General features: G+C 36.7%; 1 protein-coding gene across 11 annotated transcripts in view; it reads right to left on the reverse strand.

Annotated features, from left to right (window-relative positions):
- The window catches only part of LOC133522401 (guanine nucleotide-releasing factor 2), a 66,649-nt gene that overhangs the window by 25,384 nt on the left and 25,751 nt on the right, over window positions 1-15,514 (reverse strand). For 6 of the 11 annotated variants that reach the window (XM_061857791.1, XM_061857765.1, XM_061857757.1 and 3 more), the window contains exons 2-9: window positions 14,834-15,002; window positions 9,847-9,955; window positions 9,261-9,369; window positions 8,462-8,770; window positions 7,873-8,014; window positions 5,566-5,646; window positions 4,785-4,918; window positions 1,839-1,953 (exon numbers count right to left, since the gene is read on the reverse strand). In XM_061857791.1, the coding sequence (XP_061713775.1) occupies window positions 1,839-1,953; window positions 4,785-4,918; window positions 5,566-5,646; window positions 7,873-8,014; window positions 8,462-8,770; window positions 9,261-9,369; window positions 9,847-9,955; window positions 14,834-15,002 (1,168 nt within the window). Of the gene's footprint in view, window positions 1-1,838; window positions 1,954-4,784; window positions 4,919-5,565; window positions 5,647-7,872; window positions 8,015-8,461; window positions 8,771-9,260; window positions 9,370-9,846; window positions 9,956-12,362; window positions 13,247-14,833; window positions 15,003-15,514 lie in introns of those variants that run through there. The other 5 variants (XM_061857781.1, XM_061857773.1, XM_061857813.1 and 2 more) reach the window with 2 other exon arrangements.

Below are 15,514 nucleotides of genomic sequence, written 5' to 3' on the forward strand. Positions count from 1 at the left end.
CTATATCAGTGACGTTACTTCTATACCTGTTCTACTCCGATTCCGCAGACGATAATTTTAACCGATCATCAAGCGGTGTATAGCCATAAAACTCCGATAACTGTTTTATTTAAAATTTCTAAAAATCAAATAAAAAGAAAACTTCCTAGAAATTAAATTACTACCAAATCATTTGTTTTAAACAGAATCGGTACTTTATATTTCGAGTATATTGCTTGATCAAAACAGCGATAATTTAAAGTCAAAATAATCCGTTCACATCCAAATCCCACTACTAACAAGTGCGACATATACCCAAGATATTTAGATCGGTATTAAATTTACGGTAAATAAATCCACTCTAGATTTGACATTGAAAAACATCCATAGAACCTCGAACAAATTAGTAAAGCTTGAACACGCCAAAATTTTTGGTCATAATTTCTGCCATGAAAGTTTTTTTTTTGTGTACTTAAATTCTAATTGCTATAGCACGTGAAACAAATAATACCACAATAGTTGTCAATTCTGTAATTCGTTTTCATGATACGCTTGATGATGAGCTTTAAACAATGACAGAGCGAAATCGCTTCGCACAAATAGCCCTGGAAAATTCGACTAGGCTAAAGAAAATTGTAAATGTAGAATATCAACAATAGATTACTTAATGCGTTTTTCAAATGTTGCGGAGACGTTAATGAATGAACACAAAAACTGAAGTCAAGCTAGATTCATCATCATCATCATATCAGCCCTTTATCGTCCACTGCTGAGCATAGGCCACTCTTCTAGTACGCCACTTGGCCCGGTCCTGAGCTAATCTCATCTAGAAGTGACCCACAATCTTCCGAATGTCGACCCCCCAACGTGCCATCGGACGCCAGGGGCTTCTTTCATCCGAAAGCGGCCACCACTCTGTTAACATTTTAGTCCACTTGCCGTCACTCTGCCTAGCAACATATCCCGCCCAACTCCATTTTAGATCAAGAGCTAAGTCAAGTTAAATTAAGATCCTGCAAGGGCTTAACTGCTCCCAGTAGTGGTGATAAAATATTTTTGTATCCAAAATGTAGGGTATAAAAACGTTTTATCATTCTTAACGTATTTGAGTGCGTTAAGTGTTACGATAGACCTTATACAAAAGCAAACTTCAAGCAATAACACAGAATAAAAACTTTTACATGTATGAGTTATTAATACATTCCAGGAGATTGCAAGATAAAAATAATGCTGTGTCCTCATGATTTATCGATTCAGCAAGCTACTTGTGACTGTAGCAAGCGTAGCCGTTAATTAACAGGAAGGAAATTAATAAAATATATATAAGAAATATTTGTCATACCGACTTGAACCTATTTTGAAGAAGTAACAGCTCTCAATTACTATTTTAGTGGCATTGATTGTGTAGGATACTTTTCGCAGATGGACCTAAAATAAGGCGGATGGCAAAGGATTGGTTAACATCAACGAATATTTGAAAAAAAAACCTGTTGAGGTTATATTATTAACTAATCTGCTAATAACTCTGGCTTGGACTACTTAAACATACTGTAATCATATCGGGCAGTGCCCAGTGACCTGGTCATCACAAAGTATGTAGTATATTATATCAAATCCTGAGGCTGAAATGAAATTATAGTTTTTGGAACTATATTCAATATAGGTATATTACGCTCCAGTAGACCTTCAATATCGATTTATTTACAATCTTATGTACTAAAATTTTGGCGTGTTCTAGATTTATGTCAGTTACAATTCAGCACCAAGACATAGGTGTGATGAATCCTGCTAGGAAGATGAGGTTATCAACGGATTATACGTTAAATTAAAGTAAAAACAACAAAGCACGATATACATACTGGTGGACGTACCGATTGTGGTTCGAGTGCGAGTGGACGTTAATACTGTTGGCGTGAGATTCTTGCGACTCGAGCGAGGAGCGCATCTCGCTGCCGCTGTTGCAGCTGCATATGCCTGTAAGGGTAACAACACTTTATACAGTCTGGCCATTTAGCCTGGTAGTAGCACCGGTGTCCAAATGCTACTTCATTGCGTATATATAAGCCCCTTATTCGTAACACTTAGGAAACTGCTGTTAAATTTTGTCTCTTTCTAACAAACACGAATGTCAAAATGAGGAGTTTTGTTGCTCGATGAGAATATGAAATGGGCTTAACCAGGCCAGGGACTTTAAGGTGTCAAGTGACCCGATTTTGTGCCTTTTTTATAATATCTAGAAAAATGTTAAGAAGTGTAAGATAAAATACTTTTGAAAGAACTCCCGTCACCAAAATTATACATTTGACAACCTTATATCATCTCGTATTTCTGAATGATTATTTTAGTAAATCTGAAATACCGCGTTTATTTATTTATTGATAAGTTTATATGCTAATTAGTAACATGTAAATGTAATGAATTTTAAAGATGGTATGTACAAAAGGTTTGATCCTATCATTCATTCACTACACTTGCAATTGCAATTGATATATTCTTAAAATAGCAAAATAATAATAAATAAATAAAACCATTGTGTGATAACTTGATAGACGGATCCAAAAAACAACATGGGTGAAATCACCGCTGCTGACTAAAGGCAAACACATGATTCACTTTGGGAAATACCTGCAGTTACACTGAACTGTAATATTCCTTTACAATACATATGGTGCTACTTTACCGCACTAGTGCGAAAATTAGCATATTACGTTACTGTGTCGATCATTTAAAGGGCCATATGTACTGTAAAACGTGGTACGATACATGTGCGAATAGGTAATTCGCAACTCGTGTCGATTTAAAACACTCCCTTCGGTCGTGTTTTAATTTATCGCCACTCGTTTCGAATTTCCTATTTTTCGCACTTGTATCGTAATGTACTATTACAGTACATATGGTGCTACTGCACAGTTCACGCATGCGGGGTATTTCCCTCTATATGTCGCAACTTTGAAGAGTCATTTGTACTGTAAATCGTTGTACGGTACACGTGCGTAATTTACAATTTCCTATTTTCTGCACTTGCACAATAACACAAACCAATTCTGAAGGGCTCTTATAAAAATACAGCAGGATTGAGAACATTCAAAATCTTTTTACGAAATTTAAAGGACTTTTTACAAAATTAATAGGAGCCCTATAGTTTGGAGACCCAACTGTTAATAAAAATTTTAATTCAACAAATTTTTATGTCAGAATGTGGCCTTCTCTTTAAATACAAATAGAATATATGTTGGTGAACATTTTTCAGTCAGGTTTAGACTTCTCGAGTTTCTCAAGAATAATATCAAGCTGATCCTGTAATAAAACCATCCAAATCTATTACCGCTCTTATCTCTTATTATCTATGGTGGAGTTACTTGAAATTTAGTAAATGCAGATACAAAATAAAAAGTTGGAATCTTGTGTTACTAATAAAATAAATAACTCGCGTTATCCATAATGTTATTTTGGACTAGCAAAACAAGAATTCGTCGATACTCGTAATTGATATCTTACGCCAAAAAACAAAAGTTTTCGGTTTAGATCCTTTTTGTTTACACGTCCAATTAGACTTATAAGCAAATAATTCATATACATATATTTTATACTTGTGCGTAAAATAAACAGAATAAACAGTAAATGTAATGCTGAATATACTAGTAGCTTTGTGAACTGTAGACCTCGCGATAAACGTAAAAAAATAATAATTAAAATACTTATTTTGTTAAGTCATTATCACAGCCAACTCACAATGGCTCACTCTACCGGCATTTAAGTCCTTTATGTCAATTTCCACCATTATGAACATATTCCTAAAAAATCTGAAATTGAAAGCATTTTTGCCCAAGCTGAAATGGAGGCCTTCGCTAGCGGTCGGTCAATAAAAACATTCGCATAGCGCAGAGCAAGGTAAAAAAAGTTCGCCTCGAGTATAATTTTTCGCAAGGCGAGCAAGCAAAGTAAATTAGGATAAAACCTCAGATGTAAAATCAGTTATAAAATATGCGTAAATTTTGAGTATCCTACTTTTTACGCCTATCATAGGGTTTATTTCAAACGACAATATTGTGATCGCATTAAGAATTGCATAGCTTTCTATATCCACTGCAATGTAACATAGAACAGGTTGATTTTACAAAGCTGTTCGTGAATGAGTTGAAAGTGATCGAACGATGTAGTGGTCAGAAAAATATGTAAACTTAAATCCGGCAAGTTGCTTTTTGTACACACTCATATAACAAAGACATGAGTCACACAATCATGAAACATTTAGTTTTTTTCTTGCAATTTAGGAGGCGAATGACGTATCATACGATACGAATACAATACGATCGAATGACAATTGATTAGTAGTTAAAAATAGTATGCAGATAACAACTCAAAATCTAAAACGGCGGTACTGGCAGTTTCATGTATGCTGTCGTTGTGCAAGTGGCCTGTACCTATGCATGGTTCAATCGTACCAAAATTTACATCAAATTTACGCCGCGGCACATATACCGCGAGATTACCACGGCCGTTTACGCTAGACTGACTACATACGATTATGGCAAGGTCAGTAAATTCAACGTCAGCCCAGCAGACGACCGAACTGTATGTTGCAAAAAGTAAAATAATTGAATGAATATCGCATGGCTAAGATTAAGGACAGACAGGCACATTAACTACACAGTTAAGTTAAAATCATAGAATCAAATCATGTGCTACCGATGTGCGCGCTTTTTCATACTACATAAGTATGGGAGCGTAATATATGGTGACCGCGAGACGACATTATGCTCCATCTGATAATAGATGTGATGTAAAGAGGGTAACATACTGACCGACTAGGTCGGAAGACGGCGGCGTGACGAAGACCCGGTCGTGGCTGTTGGAGTCGTGCGCGTGGCGGTCCTCCTCGTTGGACACGTTGAGCATCGAGTCCAGCGAGCCGCTGCTGTGAGACTGCAGGGACAGTCTGAAACGAAATATATCATGTATATACTATTGTCATTTGTTTAGGGTGTAAGGTATTTCCTATTTTTCGCACTTGTATCGTAATAGTTCTTTACAGTGCACGCGTGCGGGAATGAGCACTTTCCGTGCATATGTCGAAACTTTGTTCGATACACGTGAGAATAGGTAAGTTGCAACTCGTAAAAACACTCCCTTCGGTCGAGTTTTAATTTATCACCACTCGTTGCGAATTTCCTATTTTCTGCACTTGTATCGTAGATAACTATTTTATAACTTAAAAGTTACATTTCTAAATAACTTTATATGCTTAACTATTACAAACATTATATGTGACAGTAGTCTAAATCAAAAAGAACTGTCACAGTGTACCATCATTCGACGCGAGAGGTACAAAATATTCTAACACATGGATTTAGACCTTAATTAGTCAAAAATACATTTTGTTCCAAAGGCCTGTGTAAACCTGAACTGCATTTCATTCAACTAAGTAACTTGTGTATGATAGTCTACAAGAAATATGATTAATTAATTTCCATAGTGTAATTATGCGCAGGTGGAAAAACTATGCGCTTATTGTTGTAATATATCATAGAATGACATTGAGTAATTTATAAACTATCTCTACCTTCCGTATTATAAACGACTCACCTGTCAATTGATTGTGCTATGAGGGAGTTTTCATTCGCCGAGCGCCGCTTGGGCGGTAGAGGTGGGGCCAGCTCCATTTTCCTACAACACATTAATCTGTGAGTAAGTGCTTTCACACACTCACTGAGGACTGGGGATAGTCCTGTGGTGCCAAGCTGCGCAGAACTCATAAAGATCGATAATATTTATTCGTGTGCGTGATCGCTAAGGAAGGCGCCCCGCGGCCTGACCACGCGGATGTAGGATCCTACATCTGATATCGGATCCTACAATGTAAAAACGCTCTAAGGGTAATAAATAGTGCATCCTCTTTCTAACAAATTGACTCTGGCATTTCTATCAATTTTAGTTTCCAAGTCAGAAAGTACAAGAGGTCGGATTTGATGATTTCCTTATTTCCGTGAGGCATAAAAAGTTATTTTAACACCCGTCTTTTTCTCGCTGAAACGTTTGCTATTTTGAAATTTGGTCAGTGACTTGAGACTTAATGTACCTAAAATGCAGGTATCAATAGACAACTTTAGTAACAATACTAGGTGTAGGATTTTTTTAGTACTGCTCAAATAGAAAAAAAATTAATCGAGTCGGATCTGATATTTTCTTCATAAATATCGTGTGTTAAATAAAACAGAAAACACTTAAAACATTTTCACTTATCGAGAATAAAAAGTGCAAAGACCTAATTCAATAAAACAAATGGTTTGTCTAGTAATTTACATAGTTTATGTTACATTGGTAAACAAATGTGTCTATTTATGTAGTTTCAACAAATTAGCTTTCCTGAAAAATTTACTTTATTCACATCCGACCTTATGGAACTCGAGGCGAGATTACACATTCAATGACATTTTCTCGCAATGGCATACACCTTAGTTTTTATGAATATGTAAATATAGTTGCTTTTATTTTGTGTGTCAACTCTATCTCTTTTACATATTTTGGTCATATGACCAACCAGAAAGATTTTCGCTCCCAATTGTAAATAAAATTATTAGCTAAGATACATGTTTATTAGCCTATACTTTCATAGTCTTCAAAATAGCCCGCGACCAGTAAACGTCGGCCCTAAGTTTTCGCTTCCGAGAGAGCTGTTTAGCAATAGGTACGCGAATGTCAGCGCGAGACTCGTCAGTCAGCCTTTCTACTAATTTAATCAGTTGGCTTAGGCGTCGTAAACTCGATGGTTAATGACCTTGCTCAAGTACTAAGAGCTACTTGCGGTATAACAGGATTTTACATGTTAGGAGAAAAGTGTCATATATTCGTGTTAACTAATTGAATAAGATGAATATTACATCTATTTGTAATATTTTGCTTATATACCGATTCACTAAAAGTATTGATGCGTAAAATTGTATTTTATTAGCATTAGGTGCGTTCTCTGTCCATAGACGTTTCTCACTATATAGCGGCCACACCTTAATTAATGTTCTCATGAAATTATAAATGTTTGAGAAATTGATTCAAAATCGTCTTAATATCGTCTCAGTACCACCATATTAATGTACACTAGTGCAGGAATGAACACTTTCCATGCCTATGTCGAAATTTTAAAGGGCTATATATATTGTGAAACGTACAGAACACATCGAATAGGCAATTCGCAACTCGTATCGATTTAAAACACTCCCTTCGGTCATGTTTTAATTTATACATGCTCATTGCGGATTGCCTACTTTCCGCACTTGGACAGGAACGTTTCGCACGTGTATTGTACAACGTTTCATAATACATGTGGCCCTTTAAATTTTCGACATACGCACGTATATCGTAAGTGCTAGTTAACCGCACTAGGGCGGTAAATTAGCACCATATGTACTGCAAATAACTATTAAATGCGTAAGCGTATGTCACATTGTACAATCGGAGACATTCGCGGTGAACCAGTTCAGAAAACTTTTACCTCGATCCTTACGAGCTAAACTCCGCCTCCGATAGAGATAACCAATTATGATGCATTTAGAATTATTTATCTTAATTTGTTGTTTAGACTAACCTTCGCCCCCCATAAAGATATTAGATAACCAATTAGGATGCATTTTGGATTCCTTCTCTTAGTTTACAAATGCCGGCCGTCACAAAGACAATCTACGACAATAAGCTTTACCTGAGCTAACCTTTTTTTTTGACACCCTTTTTTTAAAGTGTCATACTATTGGTTGTCACTTTTGTCTTATCGCCTCACCGCCTACAAGACGTTAATAAGATTTTCGCCCTTAAGGTGGTTCGCCACGAATGTGCCCTATAGTACATCTCAAATAACGTAACATACGAGCGCGAGAATAAAGTATTAGATGGAAGACGAACCTGTTGGGGCGAGCCGGCTTCGGCGGCGGCGAGTCGGGCGCGTCGAGCACCGACTCCGACGAGTGCGACGCGCGCACCACCGCCGACTCCGGGCCCGAGTCGCCGGTCAGCAGCGACCGCTCCTTCGGCGTTAACGGAATGTCTGAAATGTTACAAACATAAATGAAGAGGGGGGCTCCCGCAAAATTTCAGTTTTTGAATTTTTATACGTTTTATATTTCCGATCCGGAACGTTCAAAGGTTAAAGTTGGCTTAATAGAAAAAAAAAACGAAAACATAATCATTTTCAACACTGTAACCATACCATAGGGTGGTATTCCACCTATCCAACATTCACCAATCACATTTTGCCTAATGAGAGAGTGTGAGCGGAATACCACTCATAGCAGTATAACTTGATCAGAAGTACGAGTATACATACTTTCACAGTATACATATCGCTATAAGTGTCAAAGAATTATGTAGAAGGATGCGCGTGGAAAAACTAGAGCGAAGCGCGGCGATCATGCTGCCCCTCCAGCGCCGCTATCAGCGGTTACTGGCACGCTCTTTTCACCACTTTTAATACTCTTGGCAGGAGCATTCATACCGGGCAAAGAGTTCCGTTGCGTAGAAGCGCGCGGCGATACGAGTGCGGGGCGCGGAGACAGGGCCGGGCGCGCCATATGCTGCTGCGCTAGTGCGGCCACCTCCTCCACGGCCGCCGTCACGCCCTTCACCACCGTGGACACGTGCTCGGCCGACAGCGCCGACGCGTCCATCTCCTCGTTGCCCGCGTCCGCGCGCAAACTCACGGCCGCGATCTCGTCGCACAGACGGATCAGCGTCGCTAGCGCATTGCAGAGGCGTTTCACGGCGCTCAGCAGCGACGGCGACCGACCGCTGTATGGCTTTATTGCTGAAACAGATAATACATTCGGTTATTTCATAAATTAATCGCGTAAAATTATATTCATTCTTATTTACGATACTTCTTTACTTATTCGAAATTTTACTATTAGCGTCGACGATCAGACACGAAAAATTAAGTCAGAATACTAATAAAAATAATAATAATAATTTAGTGATAATAGTCATTTAGTGAGAGTGACTAGTTTGTTAACCAACAAACTAGTTATAGGCGTTATAAAACCTAATCCTTCAAAATGAAAAACTATAAATGATAAACATATTCTATTAATTTAAAAAAACCCTATAAAAAGATACGCCACTTGGCACATAATAAAAGAAAAGTTTCAAAATATTTTGTGTCCACATATAAGTAATGAATCATACTTGAACTATTAAGACAAATCGATTGACGCAAGGATCTCCAAAATAAGGCCTAATTCCAACATTACATCTTAAGGAATAATAATGTTCACGGTAATTATGTTTATAATGCTTACCTTTATGAATATTAGCGATAGATTCGAAAACAATAGTGCCGTTGTCAGGGAGCATTTCCAGCTTTCTCTTGGTAATAACATCGGAGAAATGTTTCAAACCGAAGGTTACCTGTGGAAGGCGGCATTCACATTAAATCATTTGACTGGTAAACAGAACGGGACACAAGGAAAATATCTTGGGTCTCGACGCCGTATTTAGTATTCTTTCTTTTTTCACGGATAGCACTTTCAACAGCCAATAGGAGGATTACCTAAAAGTTTTATCAAGGTATTTAGCATAAATAACTTGATGATGAAATTCATAAATAAGAGTAGGTAAAGAATTCCTTCGAATTTCATAAGCAATTTGAGAGTTACCCTTTTGGCCTTATAAATTTTTCTGACCTATGTTTATACAAGGTGACATCGGCGACGTGATCAGAAATTATAAGACATTTTTAACTGAATAATATAAAAAGAATCTTGAAATAGGTGGATAGGATTAATGAATATTTATTTTCCGTAAATGTATTTTCTTATTAATAATTTCTCCACGTGTATTTAATATACTCAGTCAAAAGAGTAGGTAATAACACTAATAACGCACTTCTTTGACTAGCCCCTCCAGTTCTTTGGCCGGTGTTAACTCCCCTTCCTCAGCCGTAGTTGCCTTGGACGCCATGTTGCGTATCTTGGGACTAAGCGGCGAGTGCGACCTGGAACAACAACATAATAACGTAGGAACGCCGATATTGCAAACAATTTAAAGAACACTGATTTCCTTCGGGAAATCATATAGAATAGAACATAGCTTATATCTGAAACAAACACATGTGGGAGTCTCTGAGCCTTGGGGTTGTATGGTTCTTCTGTGCTCCTCATTAGTAAATAATGGTTTCAATCATTAATATTGAACAATATATCGAAGAACCTACCTACACATCAGATCATTTTAAATAGTAGGTATAATGAATAAATAGTAAGTCCACTTTAGAAGTACATTTTTTCTGTGCATAACACTCAATGTTAAGTTACTACTACTATACTTCGAGAAATCTTTCCTGCTTTGCTCTAAGATGTATTGGTGGAGAATATCAAAATTGCATGCCCACGTCATTGAATCATTTCATTCATAATGAATAATTGAGTGCAGAGCTTTTGGAGATCAGATTTCAGACCACGCTGTACTTTCCTATTATATTATGTCCAATAAATAGAATTAAAAAGTATCAACTGACGAATAAGTTTACCAGACTATAAAAATGGCTACTATTAATTTTAACTATATAGTAATAGGCACTAAAGCCATTAAAAATTGCATACATAGATATTAATTGAATATTGCGAGGCCATAGTAACGAAAGACTATTAACGTAAATTAAAAATGCTTAAGTAATGTCACAGCTCGGAATGTATTACGAAAAACGTAAGTTTTTTTGCACCGCGGTACACGACAAATTTCACTGATTACACATTCTAATGTACAAGAGTCCCCATTTATACATACGCCGCAAACGCTTGCTAAAATAAAATAAAAGTCAATCCAAGTGCATATCGGGTTATGCTCAGAGCTGTGAGAATAAACAAATAAGTTTAGGAGGCCACCGGCCCTTGGGACTTGGGAGGGCTAGTTCTCTTTTTCTTTACTATAAAAGTCAGTATTATGAAATATATTTCAGTTTATAATTTATATTTGGCATAAAGTCTATGAAGTATCCCTAAACAGGCTAACACTTGTTAAACTTGGTAACATAATTAAGTTGGTCCAATGAAAATAAAATGAGCAATTAGTCACAATAATGTCATTATAAATTTATCTTCCAAAATGCAATAAAATATTCTACCATTGCTCAATTTAAGTTAAAATAAAAGTAATTCGTATCATGATAGTGATGGGCAGCTTTTAAGTTTTCAAAGTGAAACTTACACTTAAATTTCATGTAAGTTTCTGAAAATTTCACTTATATTACTTTTATTTTTTCTTGTTTATCGAGTTTTTAGCAAACAGGCATAGACGCGGCGTGACGAGGCGACTTTGATATTATAATATGTTTAGATATTTAATTAAAGCTCTGCCCCTGCTTTCTTGTCTCAAAACTGTTCACATTTTTTTTATATCGGAATTAACCGCATGTCAAATGGAATGCAACGCCAAGCGGAGTCTATAATGCTCAATAAAAAAATTACGAATATTATGGTTTATTAGGATAATGAATTTGAGAGAGAAAAATGAAATTTCATGTATGAGAGATTAAAATGAAATATCATGTAGGTATATAATATCATATATGTTTAATATATACATACGAAGCAAAACAAATAGCTGATATGTTTAAAAAATTAAAAGAATGGTAATGGGGCGCAGCGTAACGTGGTCTTGAACTTCCACCGATCGTATAACAACCGTGTACGATTACCCCTTAGCCACGCAGCTACTGTCACTTAATCTCGATTTATTCCATGACAATCCGTTCTACTGACGTCAGAAGTAGCGGATAGGTTACATGAAATTTAAGTGAAATATATTCGGTAACATTTGTATCAGAAACATCTGTCAATTATGTAATTTTCAAGAGTTGAAATATATCACCGTTAAGGAAATATGTGAAATGTTTCAGAAATTGCCCAACGCTAATCACAACTATATGCTACGAAATATTTAATCGTCATAATAGCCATTTACTTGTTTTTATTTAGGTAACATCAGCTGTAAACATTGTGCATTTTTATAATATTGGTACAAAATAAAGCTGTATTGAATTACCTATAGTGATAATATTGTTTTTATTACAAAATTAATAATGAATTGCAATAAGTATTGTTTATCATAATCGTAACCTCTTTTAGAAATCCTCCGTGTGCTGTTTCGAGCCTTCTCATCTCTTTGATTCATTTTGTGTTGCTTTTACGTCTTAAGAGTCTGAGCTAAGCTACCAGAAAGACGGACGGACGTAGAGAAGGGAGGAACCCTTCTTAACCCTGTAATTACAGAACCCTAAAAATGAGTCAGTTTCGATAGGGATATCCAATTCATATCACACACACTTCACACGCCAGTAACAAAACAATAACGTGACATCAACAAATAAATATATGAAATGTATATGTTAATGAGAAATATACCGTTTGTCATTGTTAACGAGCCTCCGATGAAACTTGTTTGTACGTTTGTTGAACCAACCACCGACCGGCGAGCGCACGGACTGAGACATTGTCAAAGTCTGATCTCAGTTATCTGTTACAAAACGGTTCACTCGATCACACTTGCCACAATGTTGAAATGTTTACACCGAAACTAGGCCCGGCGAACGATTATTGTAAAAAACCGTGACCGACCACTAAAGAACAAATAAAAAACATTTTAGTAATGGTCTCCGCGAGAGTGTATTAAAACATAATCACTTTAAAGTTCACTAAAGTAATGAGATTTCAGCGGACGACGTCGCTAATGAGTGGTAATGAGCGTTGCACTCGTGACTCACTGTCGTTTTGTCTACTCTACACTATCGACGCCCCGCGATAGCGACCCGAGCGACAATGCGTAATGCTACTTTACGCAATTCTGCACAAGATTACCAGCTGTTACACATATAATTTTTAAACCGTTTACATCAAACTACATTATCATAACGCCCACGCGCCTCACTATTGTTCTCTACGGCGGTCGAGATAAAACTGTTAAAATCAAGGACACTTTCTTATGAAGTTGTCAGCATAAGATAGCGAACTTATGTATGTAAATTATCAATTCAGATAAGAAATAATATTGTTTGTAGATATCATCCCCGTGTCTACAACTCATTAAATAATGATTCTGCGCTGCGTTCCTGAGGAAGTTAGGTACGGTACAAAATGTAAAAATGGAATAAGGACATTCACAATCGCGAGGTAAGTATTACTATTTAGTCCCAAGTAACAATTTTCCTGTTTCAAGCTCTTGATTTTCTCGTATGTTTTCCCCAGGGAACAGCTAATATGTACTGTTAATTTGATATTTAATTTCTAATATAAAATAAGATTTTTTTTTCTAATTAGTCATGATACTATAGCACGTATTTTCTAATTGTCGTACTTTTATTGTAAAAAATATTAAACAACTTGCTATAAATTAAGACATTAAATGCACTTCCCTAAATGTATTAATAAAATCACTTTAATCTGCAACTGGAGCGGTACTGCTACCTCGCGGGTGTCTCGCAGACTAGACTTAAGAAAACTACTGACATAATACAAGTTAAGAAAACCCACCCCTTTCATACCTGACGTCAACTCACCGGAGAACTACCTCAGGATATCCGTCGCGGGCCTGTTGTCATATGAATGTAGACCTTATCGTCTTCTATCAATGCTCATTTTCCAGACGCCCGCACTTTTTAGTAGAGCTAAGTATATCTTTTATCTTTTGCTACAGATGCGAAATGAACTGCATAGCACTAACTTTGCCGAATACCACCGCAACTTCTTTTAGATGTTAATTTTTCGTAGTTTAATTCAAAACTGTACAAACGAAAGCGTCCTAACCCCACCAAATTAAACGCAAAACTGACCCGAATCGAATCGAGCTCGTATATGGTTAACATTAACGTTAATAAGTCCTAATGAGTCATGCTACAAGATGAGGTAAACGCTGTTGACGGTCATATTGACATGTTGGTCTTGTTTTATTTAATGACAAATAAACCAATATGAAAACTACAGAAATATAATATATATCGTGGTGCAGTAAGCCGTCGCGAGTGGGGTGCGGAAAGGACGAATGTTGCGAAAGTTTTTTGCTTATACGACTACTTAGTGTGACGTAAATGTTAGAATAAAATTAGATTCAATTTGTTTTACACTTAAACGATAGACGACTGCGTCTTATTCAGTGTTTACTCTTGTTATTTTGCGCGTGGTTTAACTGCATTTATTTATTTTCTTTTCTTTTCAGGCTAACTCGAGTCTATTCTGAGAGGTGATAGATAAAATTGCATTGTATTGATAGGATTTCATATAGGACACAGGAGTTAATGTGCGAGTTAGGTACGTTGCGATCTTGCCGTACCATAGTTTCCTATAGTAACATCACATGAATATTCGTACCCTTTTTTAGGGTTCCGTACCAAAATGGTACAAAAACAACCCTTATGGTGCAACTCTGTCCGTCCGTCCGTCTGTCTATCTGTCACATCGCTAAATATCTCAAGAACCACTTAAGCTATCGATTTGGAATAATTATGAACAACGCTAACCCAGACACATTCAAAGGTTTTTTTTAATTAATTATGGGGGAAGGAGGGGCGGGCAAAATTTCAAAGTCTTAAGTACTTACTAGGTCAAGTGGGCTATCATTTGAAAGAGCTCAAATTGTACATTCCAAAATATTTTTTCATTATTTTTTCATGAAGATAAAAAATGATTTGTGAAGGAAAATGTGAAAAAAAAAAATACTACATACACTTTAGGTTTTATTTCATGATAAAAATTAGGGAATAAAACGTGAAAAATATAGGGAACATTCGCTGTCGTCAATAAAGGTAGAGTATGTATCATACTGGATATGCGGAAACAGTTGGACGGTATTGCGATAACAATAGGTAGTATTGTTCACGTACCGGATGGCTGACGACAGATGCGGCGGATGGTGCTGCTGCGCCGGCGAGCGCATGTTGGAGATGCGCTCGAGCAGGTCGTCCTTGAAGGAGCGCGCGCGCCGCGCGAGCTTGTTGGCGCCGCGCAGCGAGCCGCGGTGCCCCGAGCCTGGCTCGCCGGACCCGTCGCCCTCTGCAAGCACAACGAACCAACTCGTTTAGGCACCCACTATTCCCCCCTAACGCTAATTCGCAATTATCAGATTGATGCTCGCAAGTACCAATGCCATTTAACCAATTTTCCCATTCTAATATGTGCATAAATGCCATATAGCAATAAATCAGTACATTTAATAGACAACATAATCTGTATCTGAGTGCTTTATCATGAATTTTGATACAATACAATCTGTTTAGAACATTATTTAGGTATTCGTTTTTTAAAAGATTATACCTATATAAAATTAAGCATTAGCATTTTTAAACCTTTTGATACAAATAAGTTATGCAATTAGACTATTTTTTTGTTAAAACGACTTGAATACACATTATAGATCTATAAAGAAGGAACATCGAATTAAATAAAGCTATAAAACGTCAACATCATAACAAGGACAAGAACAAATATGGACAGTGATGATCTCAGGTACGAAATTACGCATGATTGTTGTCATTATATTAGTAATACTAAGATATTAAAAATAC

Source organism: Cydia pomonella, chromosome 1, assembly GCF_033807575.1.
Source record: "Cydia pomonella isolate Wapato2018A chromosome 1, ilCydPomo1, whole genome shotgun sequence".
Taxonomy (NCBI): Eukaryota; Metazoa; Arthropoda; class Insecta; order Lepidoptera; family Tortricidae; genus Cydia; species Cydia pomonella.